Raw genomic sequence first — 27,017 nt, forward strand, 5'->3', positions numbered from 1 at the left:
AAAACAGGAAAGGAGAGATATGATTATTTTAAATATCTCTCAAAATTGATCTTTCAGTCAGAGTATGTTCAATTAATGTTTAAATTTTTGAATTTTGTTTTAATAAAAATTACAAATCAAATCAAACACGCCCATGGTTAAGATGCCTTTGATTTACGAAAAAAAAAATTAAAAAGAAAATATGCACGTTGTTGCCAGTTCTCCATGTATGGACTCAATTCTTTCTTCTTTTTTTTAATCAGTGATGGATTCAGTTCTTATCATCCTGTTTTCTGGACCAACCACCTGTGCTAAATCTAGGGCCGATGTTTCTCTTTGAGCATATTCGTTACTGTTATTAATATGTAGCATTCCAAGATGTCTGTCCCCAATTCAAATTCAAATCCAACCTCAACTACCTGTTTTTCTCGGCTTCATTATTCACAAAAGTCATTGAGCGATCTGGAAGAACTTCTCAAGTTCCTTTGCAGAATGAACTAGAGCTTGAAATTTTGAACAAAGGCCAAATTTTAATCTGAGGAAATATCAGAACTTTTTTACCCTGTTTGGAAAAACTTAGACCCCACTGCAATTGATCAAAGGTTTTACTTTCTTACTTTCATGATAGATTTGATGACAGTGATTTAGAATTCAAAATTGGATTTAGGGCACATTAAAAAATGTTTTAATGAGATTACAATTAAATTAAATTAAATCTTGAAACATAATCTGTAACAACACAAACATTAGTGACTACTCCAATCAAGATATGTGGCAGTGAAAACTTGAAGTATGTCAAACGGTTCAAATATCACTGCATTTGAAAAGCATAATCACTTGAAAGAAAAAGTACATCATAAAGGGAATAGCATCTATATAGTTCACAATTACATGAATACATCAACTATGCAATTGATTAAAATATCTTTGTCCTGTTGCCGTGCCAGATTTGCTAAAAGCATTACATAATTTTTCTCAATCTAGAATTCATCTGATGTACGTACTTGTCCTCAAAGTACTGAGGAATGCCAAACTAAAATATTTGAAGGATTCTTTTCTGAGTATTAAAAAGGAAAAGATCAATAGATCATGGATAATAGTAATCACTTGTGCCAGTTAACATAAAAAAAATGCTGATACCAAGAGGATCATTCCTCGGATCAAGAAGAAAAAAGTTGCAAACACTAAACCAACATGAAGAAAGACAGACACACAGTAGTAGCCGATATACACTTCTGTTGGGCAGGTTAGGAAATCTTGATTCCACCGAAAGCGCCACTAATCCAGAAGAGGCTTTGCTTTTATTCATCACAAAAAGTTAACTTTGATTTCTCTATAATCAATACAGTATCACCAAAATCAACGGGATGCAGGGCTTGAAGCGAACAGCTGGAAACAAAATTCAATAGAAATGAAAAAATAAATAATAAAGGCAGGATAGTTTATAAGAAAGTAATAAAGAGAATTGATGTTTGGGTCTCCAAGCAATGTGTTTACATTGTTTCTAGTCATGTAAATATAATCTTTAAAAAATTGATGCAGATGTACTCTTTTTGAGGGATTGATGTAAATATAACTGATTGAGTCAAATTGAAAGTTTAACGAGATCAATTGACTTAAAGAAGTTCTAAGGTCTAAACTGATGTAAATCCACTCTTTTGGGATGAAAACATCGACCCAGGTGAAAATCTAAAACACCCCCAAATGTTTACTAATGCTATAATGCTAAAATTACATAAGGTGAGAACCTCATACCACAAGCAAACTGAAAATTCGGGGCGCCTAAAGCTTGAACTGTAACATGATATTGAGTTTCATGCCAAAGATTTAGTGCTTAGATTTATGCGTCGGAAGTTCCTGCAGAGAAAGGTAAATGTGAATTTTTCATCTTTGCGCTGCCAGAGTTGAGGTACATAAATTTGGTCAAAAGGATTTGCTAGGTTACCTGAGAATAGCGTACATGATCATGATGCAAATTTGAAGTTTTCACTATTGTTTCCCACTTGAGATTACCAGATGTTGCATTAGAATCATGCCTCTTAGCTTGGGATTGAGTCCCTTGACTCGAGTGCAGGAAAGAATTCTTCACAGAAACTAAAGGCAGGGCACGCCAAAGCCAGGACTCGGAAGGTGATTTTGGTAATGGTGGGGGAAGAGGAGACACGACAGAATCAGCACTATGCTTTCCTGAGTCATTAACTAGAACAATTTGCTGGGCATTGATCTTTGAATCTTCAACTAATGTCCCTTGAAAAAGTGACAAGGACTCGGGTTCTTGGTTAATATTTTGATCGGTTGTCAATCCTTCAGTTTTGCCTTCTTTGGCTGTGGGATTCAAAATTCTATACAAACTTGGTGGAATGGAATCTAAAGAGTTTAACACTTCAGTATCAAACGTGACCTTTTCTTCCACAGCATATTGTACTTGTTTTATATCTCCAGAAGATCCTATGGAGGAATTACTTTCTTTCCCCCTTCTTCTCTCTAAGTCTGCAACCATGGTATCTACCCTCCGTTTGTTATCCAAAGAACTTACATTTGAAGATGGTAAATTCGCTGTGCTGACTGTATCTATGTACAATGTCTTTTCAAGAGTGAGACTACCCGAATACGAAGTTTTTTTGTTTCCTTGGAACATCACATCTTGAACATTTCCAAGCACACCGCTGTGGAATTTCACCTTGCCAAACTTGTAATTTTCAGCCTCTTTAGAATCACCAAGCAACTTGACGCCACGAAAGGGAGATTGAGGTCTTCGAGAGGGAGATATACCAGTAGCAGCTGCTCTTGAGCGACGGAAGGGAGAGAGTCTACCTGGAAGCAATTCACCTGAATAGTTAAATCTGTTTGATTCACTTGTCAATTTCTTTTTACCCTCTTGCTTGTCAGGTGATGGTGCCCTGGAGTTAGATTTATTCCTGTGAATTGCATCCCAAGCCTGCAGAAAATACTGATGATCGTAAGTAAATATGTCAAACAAAACCACTTGAGCTTGCTGATTCAGGGTTGAAGGTGAAAAGTAGGTCCATTTTTCTTACCTTCTTTACCGCTGGAACAGGGCTGAAAGATCTAATATGAGAAGTTTTGTTAGGTTTCACAACCTCACTGGCTGAAGGCAAGGAAACCTGGCTTTTCATTTTCATCGCAGCCACAGGATTCAATAAGCACAATGAATTCCTGATATGTAATTGAGGTAGCAACCCGCAGCCTTTGGCTGCAATATTAGAAGAGTTGTCATATTCGTTATCATCACCTTCGTCTTCACTTTCTTCCTCTTGACTTTGGCCAGTGTATGGTATAATGGCAGTGTTGTGCTTATTAGACAATGGCTTCTTTTCCTCGCGAATGAATTTGCTAATATCTCTAGGTTGTTGTTCTACTAGTACAGATTGCTTTTTTGAAGAATATTGAGGAGGCTGAAGAGTCATAGCCTTTGCAGCAGGCAAGAATCGGCTCATCATGAAGTCTATAGTTTGTTGATCTGTGGAAAAGGTTCCAGACTTGTTTGCGCCCATACTTTCTAACCCGCTTACACCACTCACACTACAGTTCATGGAGAATGATTCTGTATGTGACAGTGTTTCGAGAGCATCTGAAAAAGCATCATTATCATCATCATCATCATACCTCACATTGGACCTTCTGTTCTCAACTATTTTCTCTATCTTCTCTGCTTTTCTCTCTTTCTCGGTGTCTACTTTTGCCACACTGACGTTGAAGGACTTGGACTTATTTGAGGACTTGAATTTACTCGCAGCTTTATTTTCCCTTTCCGATGGTTGTTTGGTAGCATTGGTTGAATTTCCCGGGGGAAGCCTTGGGCTTGGAGTGATTGAAGTGGCCTTGGGGGGATGAGGCTCAGATCCACCATTGCCCTTGCGTCTTCCAGGGATATGCTCCCAATTGAAAGGAACTGCAACTGGTTTTGTTACCTGATCCAAGGTCGTGTCTGATTTGTGGTATGGAAGACTGTGACGTTTCTCTAGAATCTTTTTCCTTGCTTCCGTCAAGGACGGTGATGTGGCAGAAGCACGTCTCACAGACATGAGAGGGGCATTGATATTCAATTTCCTTTCAGCCATTTTGTTCAAAAATTGAACAACGGGTCACACCCTCTCAATCACAAGTTCACGATTCAGGACGAATATCATACACTAATCTTCAGCAGCAGACCAAAACGATTAGATAATAAACCTCCTAGCAATCATGAAAACCTGAAAACAATAGGACTTAAAATGAGAAAAGAGAATCATCAAACACACAAACACACACGATTACAGGAAAAATTCAGATGGAAGTCAAGAGATCATGAAAAAGCCTATTTTTATCCTCTATGACCCAAACAGTCAATAATTGCAGAAACATTAGTACCATAATGAATGAACTTAACGGCGCAAGAACAGCGCGAAGTTCTTTTATCCGTCAAATTTAATGACCCTAATAATAGTACCGAAAAGAGAAAAGAATTAAGTTAAAGTGACAACGAACTAAAGAAGAAACCTCTTCAACAACATAGTGGATATGGCCACAGAAGCAACCAAAAAAAGGAAGTAGTGGTTTCCCTCAGCACTACTCAGCAAGTAGTACAAGCTTTTGTGAAGATGGCGATGCAGAAATTGAGAAAATAGAGAAAGAAAGAAGGAGTGAGAAAGATGAAAGGCAATAATAATGGTTGGTTGCAAAATTATGGAAATGGTGAAATGAGTAGGACGTAAGAAAAATCAGAGAAGATTGAAGGTGATAGATAGAGACTCGAGCTTTTAGTATTTCTTCTATTGCTTTTGTTTCAAAGTATTTCATCAGTTACCGGTGTGGCCGTGTCTGACTCGTGAAACATTAGCGAAAATAGTGGACAGTAATTGGACTCAACTCCAAATCACTTCGTAAGAGACACTGCACTTTTTCGATTGCTTCAATATCCTCGTATTTTAATAGAAGTGACTAATTTCACAATGTAAATTTTGTGAGAACAGTAGATAAAATTTGAGAGCGTGATGAAGGCAATGGGAAAGTTTAAATGGAAAGTGATGGGCCACGGATGCATCGTGAAGAACAGTTAGTAGTAAGAAAGAGTCGTAACTCTAATAAAGTAGGTTGTGGACCGACCATATTTAAAATAGACAACTCCTCTCTGTGAGTGACTGAGTCCACGTTACTTTTAATCATTATATCATTTTCAATCATTTCGTTTTTCGAAACAACGTCTTCCTCTTCCCCAAAACCCGAGCACTGAAAAAACCAGTACTGTAAATAAGTTTTCTTCCTATTAAAACTCAAAAACATAACGCGACAAACTTAGTTTTATCTTATTTCATTTCTTAACTTTCTATGTCCTACTAAACAAATATTAAAGAGCTAAATATATTTTTATACATTAATTTTTACTAAAAATTAAAATTTATTTATGTCTAAAATTTTAATATATTTTTATTTTTAAATTTTAAAAATGAATGAATATAATTATGTTAATTCAATTATGTTAATTTTTTTTTGAAGTGTCGAATATATTTTTCAATAGATATTGAACTAAGTATGTATTAAATAGTGTAAAAAACTTCAATACTAATATGAAAAACGTTCGACACATCAAAAAAAAATTAACATAATTGAGTTAAAAATACTATATTCATTTTTAAAGTTTAGAGATCAAAATGTATCGAAGTTAAATAAAAACGAATTCCAATTTTAAATCAAAGTTCGGGAACTAAAAATATACTTAACCCAATACTAAATATATTATTTTTCATGAATTGCAAGTGGCAGATTATGATATCAACATATACAAATTTGACGATGAAACAGTGATTAGTTGTAGTGTAGGAAAAATCTAGTGCAATGAGATGCTGAAGTAAATTGAATCGTAATGATGTGAGCACATTTATCAGTTATAATAATGCTAAGAAATCTTAAATTAATATACGTAGCATATTCTCACTTTGGTAGAAACGAATGGGTTTGGGATCTTATGATCACATGACGGTCGTTGAAAGGTCTGGCGATTTTCCGTTTTATTGAGGGTCAGGATCGTAAATATACAATTTAAATCAATGGTTCTTTTTCATTGCAATCAAATTATTTCTCTATCGTTGAAAAAAATGCAAAAAAAAAAATATAAAATGCATTTTTGGTCTTTAATTTTTTTACTATTTCCGTTGTTTTATTTTCAATGCCCCAGTTTTATCCTCTAGATGGTTTATAAAATATTTTATAAAAAAAATAAACAGTGATTTTAATTAAAATTAAAGGACAAAAAAAATGCATTTCAAAATTAGAAAACCTAAAGTCAAAGAAGATCTTTAAAGAAATTAAAATTGAACTTTTATTAATCATCTTTATCCATTCTATAAATAAAATTTTACTTATGTCTAATTTTGTTCTTTAAACTTATTTTTTACATATCTGCTTCAAATATATCAAAGAAGGTTAAATATGTTTTTGGTCCCTCAAGTTTCAGCGAAATTTAGAATTAGTCCCCCATCAAAACTTTTGACCAATTTAGTCCTTCATCTTTCAAAATGCGTGAATTTAGTCCTTTTAACCAAATTTTGTTAAGTTTATCTGACGTTTCAAGCGCATTTCATGATAGTATTTAAGTTAACATTGAAGTAAAAATGTGTCAAACAGTATAAATAATTTAAATACTATCATGAAATGCGCTTGAAATGTCAGATAAACTTAACAAAATTTGGTTAAAAGGACTAAATTCACGCATTTTGGAAGATGAAGGACTAAATTGGTCAAAAGTTTTGATGAGGGACTAAACCCAAATTTCGCTCAAACTTGAGGAACCAAAAACATATTTAACCCATCAAAGAAAGATATCGATGGAAAGTAAAGGAAAATCTTTTACTATTAAGCCTTCGTTTGTATTTTTAAATTTTATCTTTCTTTTTTGTCTACTTTATATATATATATATATATTAATTCAAAGTAAAAAATATTAATTTTTCATAATCATTGATTATTTATTTCACTTGAAAAATATTATTTTTTCTATGATATAAAGTTTTTTCTGCAAATATATAAAAACAAGTTACATAATAAATATGAATAAATTTTAAGAATTGAATTTTAAACAACAATTCAATAGCGGGCGGTCTCACACACCCAACAAATGATAAATTCTCTTACGATAGACTCAAACTCGTACTTTTAATTTCATGTTAAGAAATAAATTTTAAGTTTAACTTAATTTTACAAAATTAACTAATTTGTAAGATAAAATTTACACTTATTTCTAAACTATAAAATTGTTTATCTTTAATCGATCTGAAATCACATTTTTAGAAAAAAGATAAAAAATGAAAGAAACAATAAAAAGAAAAGAAAAAGAAACATTTAAGTACTAAAATACAAAATATTTTAAATTTATAATTAAAATACAATACTTTATCAAGTTTGTTCAGTTGAGTTGGAAAAAATATCAAAAATCAAATTAAATATAATTAATTTAAATACCAGATAAATATTAACTTACTTTGATTTGATTCGAATTTTAGAGTTGATAAGTTAATCTCGTGAAAATCCTGCATAAACTAGTAGCACAATTCTTGATTGAATCTCTGGTTTTAGAATGAGTTGTGGTATATAATATGAGAAGGTTACACGTTGACTTATTGCAACGTAAAAGTCCATGGAATATTTACACCCCCAAAATTCCAGAATGGTGTGTAAGTAGCAGAGTGTGTACCATACTTGGAAGTTGGAAGTAGGCACCACCAATATGTGAAATTAAATCCCACACCATTGACTATCCCACAGAGTGGAGGCATTTATTAAAAAGAAAAAAAAAATAAAAATAAAAAAGTGGTGAGAGTGCTTAGATCACGGGACACAGATTGGGTTGGGAACATGAATATGTTAGAAAAAGGGATCTTGCGTCCCACGAAGATGGGGTCATTTTAGGGTTTCTGTCTCCCATTTTTGACTTAGCACGTGCCTCACGCCCCTCTTTCTTCTTTAACCCAACCACTTTCCGCTTTCTAATCAAAATAACGCAGCCATGAAAACGATTGACCCATACACATTCAACATCATCCTTCCATGTGCACCACAAAACTTCACACATGCCAAACATTTCAAATTCTAAAATGCACAGATTCTGGAATTTAAATCCAATTATGTCCTTAATTGCCGCTTAATTATCTTCTTATTCTTCTTTTCCTTCAATTTCGCAATTTCAAATACTGTTCAGTACAATATGTCTCTAAACCTCACGTTTAAAGCACGTGCGTACTAAGTAAATAAAAATATAGCCGCATTTTCATCTCCAATTCTTATTTATGTATTTTTTTAAAATAATATATATATGTTTTCTCTAAAACTATTATCATAAACTGGTTAAAATAGCTCTAATATCTTGTTTTTCTAATATACCTAATGAACTAAGTTATAAAAGCTCATTTATTTACCCTGTCAAATATATTAACAGTGGAAGAAGTTGATCCCCTGCAAAATAATAAAATATGGTTTAAATTTCAGTTGAAATAAGTGCTCGCATTTATATGGATTAATTGCCCATAGATTACTTCTCATGAACAGAAATTTGTAAGAAAAAAAAAACTTCAATTTTGTCAAATATATTTATGACAAATTTAATTATGTAAGCGTATTTATGACACTATTTAAAATTAACAAATTTCCGTTTGACAAGTTGCAAAATGAATTTAACTAGAATATCTAACAATTTATTTTTTGTTGGTTGTCTTTCATTAATAAGTTGGAAATTCATACGATTGTAACTTATGGCCAAGACTTTTAATAAGATGCGAATTTTGAGTTGAATTTTGAAGAAATTTCCCTCCCTCCGTGTGAAAGTGTTTCTAGCATTAGAGATAAACCTACATTACATGAATGAGTGTTGAATATAAAAATAGTGAAATCGAAATATTTTATACACTATTTGAGCATAGATTTAGGAAATCTTGCTCTTTAGTCAAAAAGTTAAAGTGTGTGATTTTTTCTTTCCTTTGCAGCAATTAACAAATACAAATTCAATAACTTAATCAAAAACAAGTTCTAAGATTTTACGATTGTGGGAAAAGAGTCAGAAACAACAGATTCAATAAGCAAATATACAATTTTTTTCAGTTCTATTTAGGCAGATTGAAATATTGCAGAAGCAACAGTTAACATGAAAATTTGGTGCAATTTGTAGAGACTAACAGAGAATTGTACAACAGGGTGGGTCGTGTTTCAATTTATGTGTATGGGGGAAGAATAAAAGAGAAATTGTAAAATAACTGTATCTAGCTCGAGAAAAAAAAGTACTTTGACACCACTTTTTCTAAATAACATTCATTACATAACTATTTTTTCTCATAAAATATTATTATTATTATTATAATAAAATATTAATTTATAGGGATATAGATTCATGGAAAAGAGAAGATACTCGGTGCTCCTATAGTATCTATCCTTATTATTTTGATATTTTGATGGGTGGATGAAGAAATGTGATAGGGTGCAGGAAGTAACACTGTAAAATAATACTAAAATAGAAACATAAGACTTGGTGAGAAAACTAAATGGGTTAGGATCGGCCCATAATTCCAATAAGCAAGATAACTTTCTTTTTCTTTATTTAAGAACGTTTATTTTAGGGTAGACAAAACAAACTTCTTTTTAAAAGAGATTTTAATTTATTTTTAGTTAATTAAAAACAGTTATCTTTTTCTTAATTATAGCAAACAGAGGTGAATAAAATAGAAGAAAATATATCATTTTAATCAGAATTAAATATATTTTTATCTCCAAATTAATATAAATATTGTTGTTTCCTCCTTGAACTAAATTATAAATTATATTTTTTTTATACTTCAATGTAATACATTATTTCTAAGGTAAAATGTTTTTCATTAAAAAATAAGTTTGACATTTAACTAAAATATAAGTCCAACATGTTATTTGTTCTGAATGAATACATTAAGTAGTGACTAAATATTTTGAAATTTAATTTATAGACAAAGCACATTTTTTTATAATAATTTGGAAGAAAAAACATATTTAACTCTTTAAATTAATATTATTATAGAAAAAATATTTAAAAATATTAATTTAAACTAATCACATGATATTTGTAAATTAAAGACAAAAATGATAAAATTGAGTGTTCTTAATTATGTGTGTTTGTTCAAGAGTCTCTTTTCTTTTTCTTTCTTTAAAACTTTTAAGCTTTTAAAAAATTCAATTTTCACTGTCATATTAAATTCAAACAAATTTTACAATCATTTCATGACTTTTATAATATGACCAGAGCACAGTCCTTTTTATATGAAACTCATTATCAAATATCAATTATTTATAGTTATTTTTTTTCACAAATATGCCTGTTTTTTTATTGGGGAGAAATGGTGAAAATTGTTGCTTATCTTATAAATCAGCTTCCTTCCTCAGTGCTAAACCTGCTCATCCTTGAGACTTATCTACACAAATATAAATTCTTTATTGTTGATTCTTTACCTTCGAAAAACGAATCCTTAATTGTATTGATTATGTCCATATCACAAAGAATTAGCTAAATAAGCATGATCTATGTATAAAGCAATGTATCTTTTGTTGGTTACTTCGATTTTAAAAGAACAAATAGGTGTTGTGATCTTTCTATGAATCCGAACCTTATTAGTATTTATAGGAGAATTCTATATCTTCTCTTTAAAAGAAAAGTCATACCGAAAATGATGTATCAAAGGAAAGAGTGGAATGTATAAAATAATTGAATAAATTTTTTGATCAAAGAACTAAAAGAGGTTATGACAATGTTATCAAAATTAAGGTCATTAACTGACATCTCTTGAAACTGAGCCTAGTGCATATATTATATCATAGCCTATGTTATTGAAGTTGCTCATATCATACCAATCGTGCAATCTAACAACAAATAACTTTATAAGTAATCTCAAATTCTATTTTGGGACAATTCTCATCAAACCCTCTTCATATAGCAAACATTATTTTTAGTATACACAAAAGATCAAATTAGAAATTTCTAAAAAATTAAATTCTTTAGTGGTAACCATGTGTCATATGCATTAGTTAATTAATAATTTATCTATTATATTTATATCCTAGTAATGTGCAAGATGTATTGACTTGTCTAAAGTAAGAAATATATGTGTGAATAATTGGAAACCCTTCAATAGAATGTTATTGGAAAACTTGTCTCATTATCCAAAACAAAAAAGATAGCCGTAGATAAGTATTCATAGTAAAACTCAACTTATGATAAAAGTTAGCTATTAAAGGTGTTAGAAATTTAAGTAAGTCTAAGTCTCACATTAAGTAAAAATGAAAAAAGGGAGCATCATATAAGGATGAAAACTCATAAACCCATTGTCTTAAGATTTTTGGTTGAGAATAGTGTCAATGTCTTATGTGATTGGGTTCAGATCTTATTGGTGTTGTATCCCCCAGTAAAACTTTCTCTATAGACCCATCAAAAGGATATACACAAAGGTATGGTGTTAGTTACCAAGTGACTTTTGCATTGGATGAGAAGATCCATACAATTTACATTCTTAAGCCTAAGGTAGCAAATATTTATAGCAACTTAATGTTAACATTAAATTCCTCAATAAAAACTTATAGAAATAGTGTATATGGTCTTACACTTGGAGTTGTGTGGAAGAGAAACTTGTTGGTTGTTAAGAAAGTCGATCTTTTAAGACTTGGTTTGGGAGATTCTTTTCAAGAGTGAATATTATTTTAGGTAAAGTAATTTAGACCATACTTTGTTTATAAGACGAGAAAAAGGAAAGCTAACAATTATAATTGTGTATGTTGCTCACATCCTTAAGAATTGAAAGCATTTGAAGCATATTTTGTTGCTGATTTCAGATGAAGGACGGAAGGGAACTTAATATATGTGATTCAAATATAATATTTTATTAAGAAAAGTAATTATATAATAGACATATTTAATGAATGGCGGTGTCAACATATTATTTTTCTTGAGCAAATCCAAACATAAAAGAGAAGAGGGAAAGAAAAGAAGTAAATTTAAAGGATTGCAGCAAAAACATTCCTCATCTGAAGGGGTTGAAATGTCTTTTCAGTTTGTTCTAATTTAGTCCATGGTAACTTGTGACTTCCCAACTTCTTCTTCTTTGCAGCAACTCCGATCAAATCTCTGTGGTGCTGCATAACACAAATTTACGAGTATATTCAGAAAATTGAAAACTCTTGATTGCGTTCAGAATGAAAGAGGCTAGAACATATACCTTGAGACAGAGTCCATGTTCAGTAACACAAATGGGGAAATCACTAGGGCAACAATACTCGGTTCCATGGCAACACACAGCATTTTCATATTCACAGCAACCATAAACGAAGCAGAAATCAAAATACTGATGAAGGCAACAACATGTCTCATGAGCTGAACAATATGAGTATTCTCCACATCTAATTGGTGGAGGTGGTGGTGGAGGCGGAGGTGGCGGCGGAGGTGGTAGTGGTTGCGGTGGCGACGGTGAAGGCGGTGATGGAGGACTACTTGGGGATGGAGCAGTGGGCTCTTTGGTAGGGTAAGATGCCATGTAATTGATTGCACACACTCCATATTTTAAGTGAGTATTCCTTCTGATATAAATGTACCCTTCCATTCCCCATGAGGTTCCCCATGAATTCTTTACAATCCAGTAATCTTCATCATCCTCTGAGCCATAACCAACAATTAAAACTGCATGATCAATATCATCTGGATCACTTGAGCAATGTCCATCATAGATACCCTGTTCAAGAAAAGTTATGAAAGCAAATTCCACTTTCTGGATGTTTCTTCTGCAATAGTGAGAGGTCAAATGACACTTACACCGGTGTATAGTTGGAAATCCCTTGAAGAACCATCTATAGCAACACTGATAGGTTGCTTCACTGTAGCACACAACAGGGAATTATCTGATTGCCCCACATCGGAGTAGCCATCAATGCTAACAACCTTTGTTTTCTCCTGAACAAGTAAAAAAAAATCTGGAAATTAGATATATAGAATAGCATAAAAAGGAAAATGAAGGGTTTAGGAAAGAAGACCTTCGTGACATTGCATCTACGCTCTACACCAGTGTATGGATAATCAGTTTCTGAGTCGATTCCACCATTGTGCATAACCCATTCAAAAGCATAATCCATGTATCCTCCATAACATCCATCGTTAGTACTATCACAGTCCACAAGTTCCTGTTCTGAAAGGCTAACAAGGTCCCCTGTCGCAATTGCATTTATTCCTTCTATGGCTCCAGTAGAAGAGAATGCCCAACAACTACCTAAAAATTCAATAAGAAATACTTTCACTATAGGCTAAAAAAGAAGGGAAATTGGAGCCACAACCATAATAGAACAGAATAGACCATCATCAATGTTTCCAAATAAATCTATAGGTGTGTATAGAAGCTTACCACAGTGTCCTTGGTCCTTGACACCAGTCACAACACCCTTCTTCCTCCAATCCAAAGTGTAAGGTGCATCTTCGCATGAGTCATCCTTAACTGGCAAGTCATTTTTTTTGCCAAATGGCTTCTTTACCTTTGAAATAAACTTATGCCTGAACTCTTCATTGCTCATGTCAGCAAACCTGTTCAATCCTAGACTGTGCCCGTAAGGAGAATTTCGCTTTGCATTCTTCTCTACGATGTATTTCAAGTTTCTCTTGAAATTCTCCAACCTTAACTTTGCTTCTTCAGGGTGTTTGTAAAACTTTCGGTGCTCCTCCTTCCATCGTTGAAACAGCTCCACCACCCCTTCCTCTGAAGGAAACTTGTCAAGGTCGAGGGCCAATATGGAGTACTCACTCGGGAGACCATAGCACAGAAATGCCCATGAACCCCAAACAAGGAAGAGAAAAACCAGTTGAGTTTTCAGCTGGTAGCTCATTTTCTTCCTCGTTTATTTGATGATTTGATCCACCATCATCTTTGTATTCCACATATATACACCATTACAAACCTGCCAGTCAGCATCTTGGTCCTTTACACTTTTACTTCTTTGGCTTAGATAGAAAATCAGAAAGGTAGAAAAGAAAAGAAAAGATGAAATAGCACTGTAAGTAAAGGGGTGATTTGGTAGTAATGTATGAATGAATTCAATCACTGTCAACTTCACGTTGGTAATTGGTAATGAGTGTGAAAATTTTGTTTTAGTATTTCTACTAGTCCTATTAGTTGGGTTTTTTCTACCTAAAAAACTAGTCCAAATTTTGGGATTGTACTAATACAAAAGGGTTGGGTAATCTAACGTTCAAACGTGTACGTGTTGTGACTAGGCTATTAGACTGGTTGCTGAGGCATGGCACAGGCACTTCGCATGGACGAGAGAGTCAAGGCGAGTGAACAGTTACTAGCTTGTACTACTACTTTCCATACCCATCCATGCCTTCTGTTCATATTAATTTACTAACAAATTTACTGCATCTTTTTGTATTTACCTTAAATGTAACTGAAGAGGTTTTTTCATAAGTAAATTTTCTTTTCTTTTTTGTTTTGAAACTGAAATATAAACATGTCCTCCAAGATTTGTTAAATTTTATTTTCAATATCACATTATCATGTTTTCTTATTTTCTTAACTGTCAAAGTGATTAATCGAAACCACTCCAGTATTGATTTTAACATTTTACGATGATGAAAACTTGTAGACTATGAAAACAAATTAAATATATCAAATAATGCAAAGGTTTATATAAGTATTTGGTAAAAGTATAATAGATATATAAGTTATTTTAATTTTATATATATGTATGTATGTATTAATATTAATGAAAATAATAGAAAAAACAACACGCAATGAAATGGATTAAAAAGGAATGGTTACATTAATATATGACATTTAATAATCATTGAAATAAGAATGTATGTAACAAAAGCAGTACTTCATGTACTATGAGAAAAAAACATTGCAATAAGAATGTACAAATGACCAGGTTGTAAAACAAGGTTCAAATTGAAACCTAATTTTCCTTCAACTTAAAGTTTTCCATTATGATAGGTATGGTTGTTGATAATGTATATTCCATTAAAGTAATTCCTAGCCAATACTCTCCAGAGGTGGTATAGCACTACTGCATCAAGAAGGCTCATACTTCTCTGTTTTCACCTAATTGCACTTTAGCCTAACAAATAGAGATTTGTTTTTCTAAGGACTCGGGCCAAAGTTGGGCTTCATTTTCTTCCTGCACTTCACATTCATATTCTTGCACCTCACATTTTAAACTTTTTGACACATTTTATAATGTTATACAGGTTATATTAAAAAACTTTGGTATTACACATTCCGGATATCAATAAAAAGGTGAGAGATATTCCAGAGTATATATACATTTTATAACATTGAATATCTTTCATATTAACTATTTTGCAATATTGGAAAAATAAATTTTTAAAATTTTCAAAAAAATTACCACTAATATAATTTCTGATAAAACATTTAAAAATTAAATATATTCTGAACTGATATTTTTTCCATGTCAAAAAAGTTAAGGGCAAAATTGAAACTTTGAAAAATAGGGTGCAGGAAGGAAAAGGCCTGGGTAGATATAACTGAATTGGGCCGGTCTTGGCCCAACAGGCTATGTCGGTTCCACTCCTCGCATAGTTATGTTGTATCTGAATGTGTTTCTTCAACCTTCACTCACTAATCAACCTGCATAGGGTTTCTTTCACCTTTAATTCCTATCCATTTCGCGAATCCAAATCCATCCATCTCGAACTCTGTCTTCTCTCTCTCTCTATATCTCCCTTCTCTGCTTAGGGTTAGGGTTTTAGGAGTTCCAAGCATAACCATGGCTTCGGTGGACCCCGAGATCGCGAAAACGCAGGAAGAACGGAAGCGAATGGAGCAGCAACTGGCGTCGCTTAACTCTGTCACCTTCGATACCGATCTCTACGGCGGAAGCGATAAGGACTCCTACCTCACTTCCATCCCCGCCAATGAGGATGACGAGAATCTCGACGCCATGGACAACGAGGTTGCGCGCAAGCTCGCTTCCTACACCGCCCCTAAGTCTCTCCTTAAGGACATGCCCTCCGCCCCCGAATCTGACAGCGACATCGGGTTCCGCAAGCCTCAGCGCATTATCGACCGTGAAGATGATTACCGCCGCCGTCGCCTCAACCAGATCATTTCCCCTGAGCGCCATGACCCCTTCGCCGCCGGGGAGAAGACCCCCGACCCCTCGGTGAGGACCTACGGTGATATCATGCGCGAGGAAGCCCTCAAGAGGGAGAAGGAAGAAACTCTGAAGGCCATCTCCAAGAAGAAGAAAGAAGAGGAGGAGGCTGCCAAGGCTGCTCCGCCGCAACAGCAGCAGAAGAGGAGGAACAGGTGGGACCAGTCTCAGGATGATGGTGGTGCTGCCGCTGCCCCTGTGAAGAAGGCCAAAACTTCTGATTGGGATATGCCGGACACAACCCCGGGGCGGTGGGATGCTACCCCGACGCCAGGAAGGGTTTCAGATGCGACACCTGGGAGGAGGAACCGGTGGGATGAAACTCCTACCCCTGGTAGAGTTGCGGATTCTGATACAACACCTGCAGGTTGGTTTACACCCCCACTTAAGTCCTATTTTACCATGTGTTAAATTTTGACCCATATTTTTTTTTCGGTTTCGTTCCTGTGCAGGCGGTGTTACACCTGGTGCTACACCTGCTGGTATGACTTGGGATGCTACTCCGAAACTTTCTGGGATGGCTACCCCAACTCCTAAGAGGCAAAGATCAAGGTGGGACGAAACCCCTGCTACTATGGGAAGCGCTACTCCATTGCCTGGTGCTACTCCTGCTGCTGCTTATACTCCTGGCGTTACCCCTGTTGGTGGTATTGAACTTGCTACTCCAACACCTGGGGCTTTACAAGGCTCCATCACGCCAGAGCAGTACAATTTGTTGAGGTGGGAGAGGGATATTGAAGAGAGGAATCGCCCCTTGACGGATGAGGAGCTTGATGCTATGTTTCCCCAAGAGGGGTATAAGATTTTGGAGCCCCCTGCTTCGTATGTGCCCATTAGGACGCCTGCTAGGAAGCTTCTTGCCACTCCTACTCCGTTGGGGACCCCTCTCTATCAAATTCCTGAAGAGAATCGTGGGCAACAGTTTGATGTTCCAAAGGAGGTGCCTGGTGGATTGCCCTTTATGAAGCCTGAGGATTATCAGTACTTTGGGGCACTGTTGAATGAAGAGAACGAGGAGGAGTTGTCCCCAGATGAGCAGAAGGAAAGGAAGATTATGAAACTTCTGCTTAAAGTGAAGAATGGGACACCACCGCAGAGGAAGACAGCATTAAGGCAGCTTACTGATAAGGCTCGTGAGTTTGGTGCCGGACCTTTGTTTAACCGGATCCTGCCGTTGCTGATGCAGCCTACACTTGAGGATCAGGAGAGGCATCTTTTGGTTAAGGTGATAGACAGGGTTTTGTATAAATTAGATGAATTGGTTCGGCCTTTTGTGCATAAGATTCTTGTTGTTATTGAACCCTTGTTGATTGATGAGGACTACTATGCCCGTGTTGAGGGGAGAGAAATAATATCTAATCTCAGTAAAGCTGCTGGGCTGGCTACAATGATTGCTGCCATGCGGCCTGATATAGATAACATTGATGAATATGTTAGGAACACTACTGCTAGGGCTTTTAGTGTTGTGGCATCTGCTCTGGGTATACCTGCACTTTTGCCATTCTTGAAGGCAGTTTGTCAGAGTAAGAAATCATGGCAAGCTAGGCACACAGGGATTAAAATTGTGCAGCAGATTGCCATTTTAATTGGTTGCGCTGTGTTGCCGCATCTTAGATCTCTTGTGGAAATTATTGAACACGGTCTGAATGATGAGAATCAGAAGGTGAGAACAATCACTGCATTGTCTCTTGCCGCCCTTGCTGAGGCAGCTGCTCCTTATGGTATCGAAAGTTTTGACTCTGTCTTGAAACCGCTGTGGAAAGGTATTAGGCAACACCGTGGGAAGGTGTTGGCTGCGTTTCTTAAGGCAATTGGGTTTATTATTCCGTTGATGGAAGCTCTGTATGCCAGTTACTATACTAAGGAAGTCATGCTCATTCTGATTCGTGAATTCCAGTCTCCCGATGAAGAAATGAAGAAAATTGTTTTGAAAGTGGTGAAGCAATGTGTGAGTACTGAGGGTGTCGAAGCTGAATATATTAGAAATGATATCCTTCCTGAATTTTTCAGGAATTTCTGGGTTAGGAGGATGGCATTGGATAGAAGAAACTATAAGCAACTGGTGGAGACTACTGTAGAGATAGCAAACAAGGTCGGCGTTGCCGATATTGTTGGTAGAATTGTTGAAGATCTTAAAGATGAGAGTGAACCATATAGGCGAATGGTTATGGAAACTATTGAGAAGGTGGTTACTAACTTGGGGGCATCAGATATCGATGCACGGCTGGAAGAGCTTCTGATTGATGGTATTCTTTATGCTTTCCAAGAGCAGACCAGTGATGACGCCAATGTGATGCTCAATGGGTTTGGTGCAGTTGTAAACTCACTTGGGCAGAGAGTGAAGTCGTATCTTCCACAGATTTGTGGTACCATCAAGTGGCGATTGAACAACAAGAGTGCAAAGGTGAGACAGCAAGCAGCCGATCTCATTTCAAGGATTGCTGTTGTCATGAAGCAGTGCCACGTGGAAAATTTGATGGGTCATCTTGGTGTTGTCTTATATGAGTATTTGGGAGAAGAGTATCCCGAGGTTTTGGGATCAATTCTTGGAGCTCTCAAATCTATTGTCAATGTTATCGGTATGACAAAGATGACTCCACCTATTAAGGATTTACTTCCAAGGTTGACTCCGATTTTGAAGAATAGACATGAGAAAGTCCAGGAGAATTGTATTGACCTTGTGGGAAGAATTGCTGATCGCGGTGCTGAGTTTGTACCTGCAAGAGAGTGGATGAGAATTTGTTTTGAGCTGCTTGAGATGCTTAAGGCACACAAGAAAGGAATCCGTAGAGCTACAGTGAACACTTTTGGTTATATAGCTAAGGCCATTGGTCCACAAGATGTCCTAGCAACTCTGTTAAATAATCTCAAGGTTCAGGAGAGGCAGAATCGTGTATGCACTACTGTAGCTATTGCAATTGTTGCAGAAACATGTTCACCCTTCACAGTTTTGCCGGCTTTGATGAATGAGTATCGTGTCCCAGAACTTAATGTGCAAAACGGTGTGCTGAAGTCCCTGTCTTTCCTATTTGAGTACATTGGCGAAATGGGGAAAGACTACATCTATGCTGTGACTCCGTTGCTGGAGGATGCTCTTATGGACAGGGATTTGGTTCACAGGCAGACTGCTGCATCTGCTGTGAAGCACATGGCATTGGGAGTGGCTGGTTTGGGTTGTGAGGATGCACTGGTACATTTGCTGAATTATGTGTGGCCAAACATTTTTGAAACATCTCCGCATGTGATTAATGCTGTGATGGAAGCAATTGAAGGAATGAGAGTAGCCTTGGGGGCGGCCGTAGTTCTGAATTACTGTCTGCAAGGGCTGTTCCATCCTGCCCGGAAAGTTAGGGAGGTATATTGGAAGATTTACAACTCTTTATATATTGGAGCTCAAGATGCTCTTGTAGCATCATACCCTGCCTTGGAGGATGAGCACAGCAATGTATACAGTAGGCCAGAGTTGATGATGTTCGTCTAGTTGGATTGATTATTTAGTTTTATAATTTCTATCTCCGATGTATTTGGTAGGTTTCAATACTTCCTCGAAGCCATGTAAAGCGTTTTTGTCTGGATATTGTTTTGTTTCTATATTGTGTCTCACCAGATGATCTGTTATAGCAGCTAACTGAGGTTGAAGGAAAGCCTTTGATATGTAGTCGTTACTTTCTATTTTCAAATAGAAAGTAACTTTTGGTCAGTGTACTCTTAGATAAAGAATCCATATCTGCATTCCGCCAAGATTATGGTGAGTTGGATGGGTCAGGTAAAAGGCTGTGGAATTACCTAGCGTGTTAGGCATGTATTTGCGGAATATACAATATTATGTTTTCAAATTCAAGATTGGTCTATTGCTGTAGCTTAACATTTATTGGTCTGTGATGACGTAAATAAATCGTGGAATTGGATTCTAGTGTTGTAACTGATAGGCATATGGTATCCCAAAGGAAGGCCGTGAATCCCAGCCGTGCATTGTCTTTCAGAATTCTGCAATTTCTTATGACATTCTTTTGTGGCTACATGTTGCATTAGAGTCGAGTAATGATACTTTGACATATACTATATTCATTTAACAATATATTGCAGGGGAAAATAGTTTTGTATTTGGAAATAAAAAATAAGGTAAAAATTTGTGTTTTAAAAAATAGATAATACATGCCTTTTGTGAAACAAGGCAAGTGACGCAGTGTAGTGTGAATGACTAAAATTCCCAGTTTGTTAGGATAATCTGGTTTATTGTGCATATGATGGGGATTTTATATACATTTTTTATGATGAAACTTGACGGTACCTTTTTGCCTATGATCAACCATTGTTTTTTAGTAGAAATATGGATTGCCTACGTGTTTTTTAAAAATTTTGTATGGTTTTTGGTTTATCCCCGAATATGCTTATTTAATTATCGCTAACAATTGCACCGATGCTTAGGATTATATATTTACTATATATATTTTATTAGATAAGAGATGAGATGACTAACAATAATTTTAATCGAAAATAGTGTGTATTTGAAACTATTTGGAAAAGGTAATTTTATTTGGAGAATTGAAAATAGTGTGTATTTGAAACTATTTGGAGAAGGTAATTCTATTTGGAGAGGAGTTACTATTTAGGGTAATTGTGATTGGCAAACAATTTAGAAAGCTCTTGGAATCGCGCTGGGCTACGACTATGATTGGGTTCATTGAGAGAATACCTAGACCAAAAAGTAATATTGACAGATAAAAAAGGGTCAGGGTGATTTCGCAAATGTTCATTTGCATCAGTAATACCATTAAAAATTTTATATTCAACAAAAAATTAAACCAAGTTAGTTGAATTCAAAACTCTTAATAATTCCTTTGATATGAAATCCAACATATAAATTTTACCTAGTTAGTATCTTAAAGTAATTTGAATGATACAACATAAATTAAAAATACATCGCAACCGACAAAATGAATTAGAATTTATAATATGAAATAAACTCAAGGTTAATTTCATTTGAGTTAACAGATATGTACAATTAAGCATGTAGTAGTAATCTTAGCCTACATAAGAACTGATAAATCCATAAACCAGACTTACATCATTAACAACAACACTCAACATAATAACACAACAAATAAAGGTCTGAAGATAACTAAGTAGGTAGCTAAAACCTTAACTCACTTACAAACCATTTGTTCTGTGATCTTAGCCAAGGACCTAAGATTGCAAGCTATGATGGTATTCGCAAAGCAGCACGTGTCTTCACCACTACTTCCCGCCGGAACATCCACCACGTACGACTCAATCGCCACCGTCTTCCCCCCATATTTCTCTTCTTCTTCATGCAAAGTTATCGTCGAACTGTAATTCGCAAGCCTGTGATCGCCGCCAATTATGCTAAACTTTAACACATGTTTCTCATCATCAAGCTTGTCTAACCTCTCCACACTCACACCGGCCGGTAACCCGGACGTGACCATCACCTCACGTACACTTCCAATGCCACCATCACCGGCGACCATGGTGCACTTCTTGACGAAGAGTTTGTAACCCTGTGGGTTCTCAAAGCGCCGAATGAGGGACCACACCAGAGGTAAAGGTGCGTCGATTGTCTGCACAAGGCTAGAACCACACTGGTTTGAACAGAGTTTGGAGGTGTGGTAGGTGTTGACCATAGCTTTTGTTGTTGGAGTCTCTAAATTTGGCTTGCAAAGCATCTACATCCACGGTTCTCACTGCAACAGAAGAAGTAGCTTTTGATTTATTCTGGGGCGTTTCTGAAGAACCCTTTGCGTGTGCGCATTTATATATCTGTTTGCAGGTTGTGACGTCACTAAATGACAAAGCTTTAGGGAGGAGTTAGTAACTCTTTAATCTTCAGTGAGTTGAAGGTTCTAAGATCGAGGCTTGGCTTGTTTTGCGGTGTGGTCGGTTGGGTGCTTTTACTTAAGTGCTTTGGAGTAGATATTTTGGTGATAGTTATCCTTTGTTCTGCTTGTCGGTTAGGAATAGAATACTATCATTTATCATCATTAAATTTAAATCACTCTTCCTTTCAATTACCCTTGGATAATGCCTTTAAGGTTATTTAAGAATCTATAACAAAGCCTATTACTACAATACCTATTATAGATAAGGAAAATCTACAACTTCACTCTCTCTCATTTCTATAAGTGTGACTAATTATCCAGAAATGTATATTACCTTTAAGAACATGAGATAGGAACTAACATAAAGGATTGTGCATAGAATTGCAGACACAAGATGACATTGAGGTGATGTAAGGTGTTTAGTTTTATCTTTATTGGAATGAGAGTAACGGGTGATTTGATTTTGTGAATAGAAAAGGAGAAGCATGTTCTAAAGTTCTGTACTGGGTTTGGGGGTCATTCCAAGAGAGCCCGTAGTTTAGATTGAAACCGTGTGCTATAAAATACTTGTCTTCACCAATATATTAAACATATCAATTCCAGAATCCACATTATACATATTGTTGCAGATTTGAAAATTTTCAAAATAATGTAAATTATTATTAAATGTAATTAAAAATTGTAAGAAAATTTAAAAATATTTTTTCGTTTTTCTTTTTACACAATGATATTAAAATAAAAGTCAAATGAAACGATACTGGGGAAAATGCTTTATTTATACATATCAGTCACGCAAGGTCACTCTCTCACGTCGTGAAGAAGATGAACCCCAACGCCCATTCTGATGTCAGAAACTAAGTGTGAGTATTATTTTTATTGAATAACATTAAGAAAGTTGAATAAAATATGAAGAAAAAACGCACAAATTATCATTTTAAAATTTTATATTAACCGGCTTACTGTGTTAAATTTTTTCTTAAATATCCTTAAAAAATCCATTACATCGAATCCTAACATGTAGCGACAAGATGGGTTTTGTCTGCAACAACCTTTCCAGCTCCCCATGGTTTCCATAACAAGTTTTTCGTTGAAGTACATTGATTTTATTATTATTATTGTTATTATTATTATTATATGGACACTAATTTGGTGAAATTAACATTGGTGGCTGGTAGGTTATACATGTTTACGAATATGGTTGTACATGTTCATTTATTTTAGGTTTTGATGTGATTTTATATGTTCCAATATAATGAATTCAACTGTTGATCTTTGGAATAGTGTTCTGCATTCTGCATATGTAAATTTAGTCCATGAACTCGTGTAGGTCCCATCAGAGTAGATTATTTTCTCTTTTTTATTAAGTGGGTTAGGTCAACCCATTTGACAGTGCCAGTCGTGATACGTTTGTTTGAACCCTAATATCTCAAGGAGTGATTGCTACATTGAATTCCTCCACAAAGATTTTTCTAGACCTATTATTTGTTGTATACGCTGCAAATAATAAAACAATTCACAATGTTTTCCAAAATAATTTTCTTATTAAATATGCTTTAATTCCCCTGACACTAATTCACCATCATTTATCAGAAGATTTCAAAGTGAGAATCAAAAGCCAACCAACCATAAGTTTATGGAAATTATTCTGGTAAGCATTTCTTTTTTTCCTAACCGAACTGATAGAAATTGCTATTTGTCTATAGTCTAAGTTTTCAGAGCATATTTACCCTTGTGGTTACTAATACTATACCAACTCCTATACCGTTCGTACTTTGAATTTTAACAACAACCTTAAATGGAGCAAAAATCTTGCTTAATAGCTTTGTCACAGGGTTGATAATTGAAGTATTTGTTTCCAAGAAAAAGTAGTAATGATTGATATTACCTCAATCGTACAGGCTACGCATGGCACGGTACTTAGGGGAACCAAATTGAGCTACAACGGGTATTTGCTCATTCTCTTGTATACTGCAAATGTTACGGTGACAAGGAAACCCCATTTTATCAAGAAAAAAGGGAAAATGAAGTACGATAGCAAGATGAATGTTACAATCTCATTTCATACTATATGAATGAAATTTGATTATGTCGAATGGATAAGACATCCAAATCAATAAATTACTTACTGATATCTTGAGGTTAACTCTTCAAATTTGATGAACTGTCAAAAACCAAGTTTTGTAATGAGAAGATTAGGAAAAAAATTAACTATTTTCGAAAGCGCTCTCGGAAAGATTTCCGATGGCTGCATTCTCGTCAGAAGTAACTTTTCGGTTCTGAAATGATCTATCTTACCTTACCTCCAACAGAAGAACTAAACAAGGACCCTAAGTCTCTTACAAAAAGTAATCACATGACAATGTTTTTGCATAACGAGATCTTCAAAACAAGACAGTACACTATTTCATCAATGTAGACATAAACTGCCACCTTCAATTGTGAAGGTAACAAAAGTTTCCACAAACTATTACAACCATAATTTATTCTCCTATAATAAATGAAAGCATGACTGCAAGCATAAAGCCACCAGGAAAGTCTTGTATGAATGTGGAAAATATCTACTCATCAACATTTTCATTTTTCTCAGTAAAAAAAGTTTTCACCATAGACACAATAGAAAATAAAGAAATTCAAGTAGTACTGGAGCACATATCAGACACTGCAAGTTCTACACAACACAACTTAGTTTAGACTTGCACTATGTGAACATTACTAGTGCACGCACGATGCTAAGGAGTCCAGATTTGACAAATGCAAGATGTGCTAACTTCATCATTAATATAGATATACATAATTAATAGATTGTTGTAACTATCATCTTAAATCACATATAAGGTATGTACCGTCCTGGTCGTCCAAGGCCCGACCCGATTCATGAAAGACTAGGGGCCTAGTTGATATTTTATATATGAGATATTTTGGATCAGTCGGTGGGAATTTTTTGTAACTGTTTCTCCTATAAATAAGAGATTAACCCTCAAGGTTAGGGGGATGGGGGGCTGACCTCGGTGTATTCTTTATTTTACATTAAATTAGAAAGATTCTTTAAGATTTGTCTTCGGTACAAAATATTTAATTTTTTGACCGGAACATTGGCGCCCACCGTGGGGCCTCGGTAAAACAGATTCCCAGGCCCTATCAGCAGAAAAAACGACCACATGATGGCGAGAAAACCCTGATCTCGCATCAGGACCCTCACTCATCTCTTCCTCCTTTTGGCGGTTTTCTTCTTCGTCTAACAGTGGGAGTAGCAGAAGCGCCTACTCACTTAATTGCTCTAAGTTAAGAAATGGCTCTGATCCTGCACGCACCCAAAAGAAACAAAAATGTTTACAAGACTCTCATCGCAGCAGAGTACAGTGGTGTCCAACTGGAATTTGCCGATTTCGAAATGTCTGTTTCCAACAAATCTCCTGAGTTCCTCAAAATGAATCCTCTTGGGAAGACTCCTGTGTTGGAAACACCCGATGGTCCAGTCTTCGAAAGCAATGCTATTGCTCGCTACATTGCTCGACTCAACGGTGACAACGCATTGTTCCTGTCTACTCCCATTGATAACGCCCGCATCGACCAGTGGATTGATTTTGCAACTTTGAAGATCGATACTAATATCCTCAAATGGTACATACCCAGACTTGGATTCGCTCCATACCTTCCACCAGTCGAGGAGGCTGCAAATTCTGCGTTGAAGAGAGCATTCGGTGCCTTAAACCCCTCACCGAAATGGGAAGCGGCAAAACCGTCTTCTCTTTGATGAATCAACACTGCATGCTCTCTACCTACCGTCGACGGCGCCGGCGTGCCGTCCTTTCCGAGCGCATCATAGACATAACCACCCCACTAGGTGAACGTGGATGGTGATGTTGGAGAGGTACTAAAGCGTGAGGTAGTCGTGGCCTGTGACGCAGATGTTCCTAGACTTGCAGTTGTTCAACTTCAAACGTGAAAGCCCCTACAAACGAGGGAGGTAGTTTTCGTCAGTTTCAACCACACGTCTCACTGGTAAATTTGGTATTAATTTGATATAGTTTTAATTGGAACGGATCTGATAATATTTTATTTGTTATTACTTAATAATTAATAATTAATATTAACAAAATAAAGAGCATGCATGAGTTTGTAAAGGTCTAGGGCTCGAATTTTAATATGTAAGTATTTTATTTAAATTATTCTTAGTTTGGGATCGCGTAAGAATGATATATATTGTGAATACATATAAATATTTTAGTTCTCATCTTAAAAATTACTTGTTTAAAAATATCGGTAGAAATTACTTTTAATATCACTATCTTAAGAACATACATTGTTACTAGATGAAAATATTTTCTATAATTCCTTTTAAAAAGGTTTCTGTTATAAACCGTATGTGATTTTAGGTTGACCAATAATTTTATAAATGTATTTTAGAAAAATTAATTTCGCAAAAACAATACTCAAACAATATTTAAAAAATAAAAATCAAGTATTTTACATAAAAGAAATTATTAATTATAAAATTGTTACCTTGACAAAATAAATAAACAAATTTATTTAAAAAATTACAATTGATATATATATAATTCAAATTATATTATGTGTACACTGACCTTAACTTGATAGTTATGTTTAAAAGTTAATCTCTCAGTTCGACAAACCTCGAGCTCGGCTCGGGGCGGTGAAGAGCCGTTAAAGCGACAAACCTCGAGCTCGGCTCGGGGGCGGTGTAAAACGACAAACCTCGAGCTCGGCTCGGGGGCGGTGAAGAGTCGTTAAAACGACAAACCTCGAGCTCGGCTCGAGGGCGGTGAAGAGCTGTTAAAACGACAAACCTCGAGCTCGGCTCGGGGGCGGTGAAGAGCCGTTAAAACGACAAACCTCGAGCTCGGCTCGGGGGCGGTGAAGAGCCGTTAAAGCGACAAACCTCGAGCTCGGCTCGGGGGCGGTGAAGAGCCGTTAAAACGACAAACCTCGAGCTCGGCTCGGGGGCGGTGAAGAGCCGTTAAAACGACAAACCTCGAGCTCGGCTCGGGGGCAGTGAAGAGCCGTTAAAACGACAAACCTCGA

General features: G+C 35.6%; 4 protein-coding genes across 5 annotated transcripts; 1 reads left to right on the forward strand and 3 right to left on the reverse strand.

The window, feature by feature from the left end:
* Positions 1 to 829: 829 nt before the first annotated feature.
* On the reverse strand, positions 830 to 4,939 carry LOC114188121 (uncharacterized). 2 transcript variants are annotated; one of them, XM_028076656.2, is made up of 5 exons: positions 4,787 to 4,939; positions 3,018 to 4,193; positions 1,925 to 2,917; positions 1,735 to 1,836; positions 830 to 1,368 (listed from the first exon to the last, which is right to left on the reverse strand). In XM_028076656.2, exons 2-4 carry the CDS (start codon positions 4,059 to 4,061, stop codon positions 1,807 to 1,809), a joined length of 2,067 nt encoding a protein of 688 aa, XP_027932457.2. In that variant the 5' UTR covers positions 4,062 to 4,193; positions 4,787 to 4,939; the 3' UTR covers positions 830 to 1,368; positions 1,735 to 1,806. The 2 variants fall into 2 exon arrangements, with proteins under 2 accessions (XP_027932457.2, XP_027932456.2); XM_028076655.2 differs by lacking the exon at positions 4,787 to 4,939 and adding an exon at positions 4,480 to 4,761.
* Positions 4,940 to 11,843: 6,904 nt separating this feature from the next.
* Positions 11,844 to 13,870, reverse strand: LOC114186868 (cysteine protease XCP1-like). The gene is made up of 5 exons (XM_085674415.1): positions 13,371 to 13,870; positions 13,006 to 13,238; positions 12,788 to 12,925; positions 12,198 to 12,707; positions 11,844 to 12,114 (listed from the first exon to the last, which is right to left on the reverse strand). Exons 1-5 carry the CDS (start codon positions 13,843 to 13,845, stop codon positions 11,977 to 11,979), a joined length of 1,494 nt encoding a protein of 497 aa, XP_085530541.1. The 5' UTR covers positions 13,846 to 13,870; the 3' UTR covers positions 11,844 to 11,976.
* A 1,716-nt stretch (positions 13,871 to 15,586) lies between these two features.
* On the forward strand, positions 15,587 to 19,975 carry LOC114187929 (splicing factor). The gene is made up of 2 exons (XM_028076350.2): positions 15,587 to 16,501; positions 16,587 to 19,975. The coding sequence occupies exons 1-2, from the start codon at positions 15,748 to 15,750 to the stop codon at positions 19,613 to 19,615; spliced, it is 3,783 nt and encodes a 1,260-aa protein (XP_027932151.2). The 5' UTR covers positions 15,587 to 15,747; the 3' UTR covers positions 19,616 to 19,975.
* Positions 19,976 to 21,096: 1,121 nt separating this feature from the next.
* LOC114187930 (abscisic acid receptor PYL12-like) lies at positions 21,097 to 24,036 on the reverse strand. The gene is made up of 2 exons (XM_028076351.2): positions 23,860 to 24,036; positions 21,097 to 21,839 (listed from the first exon to the last, which is right to left on the reverse strand). The coding sequence occupies exon 2, from the start codon at positions 21,819 to 21,821 to the stop codon at positions 21,282 to 21,284; it is 540 nt and encodes a 179-aa protein (XP_027932152.2). The 5' UTR covers positions 21,822 to 21,839; positions 23,860 to 24,036; the 3' UTR covers positions 21,097 to 21,281.
* Between the last annotated feature and the right edge of the window lie 2,981 nt (positions 24,037 to 27,017).

This window comes from Vigna unguiculata, chromosome 6 (assembly GCF_037176805.1).
Source record: "Vigna unguiculata cultivar grain cowpea cultivar isolate G323 ecotype 2 chromosome 6, ASM3717680v1, whole genome shotgun sequence".
Taxonomy (NCBI): domain Eukaryota; kingdom Viridiplantae; phylum Streptophyta; class Magnoliopsida; order Fabales; family Fabaceae; genus Vigna; species Vigna unguiculata.

What these genes read in the sequence shown, in the direction of transcription:
- LOC114188121 (XM_028076656.2), bottom strand. Translation starts at nt 4,061, where the DNA reads ATGGCTGAAAGGAAATTGAATATCAATGCCCCTCTCATGTCTGTGAGA. An exon ending in CTGTTCCAGCGGTAAAGAAG is followed by an intron (nt 2,918 to 3,017) that starts GTAAGAAAAATG and finishes TATTTTCTGCAG; the next exon opens with GCTTGGGATGCAATTCACAG. An exon ending in ATCATGTACGCTATTCTCAG is followed by an intron (nt 1,837 to 1,924) that starts GTAACCTAGCAA and finishes CTTTCTCTGCAG; the next exon opens with GAACTTCCGACGCATAAATC.
- LOC114186868 (XM_085674415.1), bottom strand. Translation starts at nt 13,845, where the DNA reads ATGAGCTACCAGCTGAAAACTCAACTGGTTTTTCTCTTCCTTGTTTGG. An exon ending in CAAGGACCAAGGACACTGTG is followed by an intron (nt 13,239 to 13,370) that starts GTAAGCTTCTAT and finishes TTGAATTTTTAG; the next exon opens with GTAGTTGTTGGGCATTCTCT. An exon ending in AACATGGACTCTGTCTCAAG is followed by an intron (nt 12,115 to 12,197) that starts GTATATGTTCTA and finishes TGTGTTATGCAG; the next exon opens with CACCACAGAGATTTGATCGG.
- LOC114187929 (XM_028076350.2), top strand. Translation starts at nt 15,748, where the DNA reads ATGGCTTCGGTGGACCCCGAGATCGCGAAAACGCAGGAAGAACGGAAG. An exon ending in TTCTGATACAACACCTGCAG is followed by an intron (nt 16,502 to 16,586) that starts GTTGGTTTACAC and finishes GTTCCTGTGCAG; the next exon opens with GCGGTGTTACACCTGGTGCT.
- LOC114187930 (XM_028076351.2), bottom strand. Translation starts at nt 21,821, where the DNA reads ATGCTTTGCAAGCCAAATTTAGAGACTCCAACAACAAAAGCTATGGTC.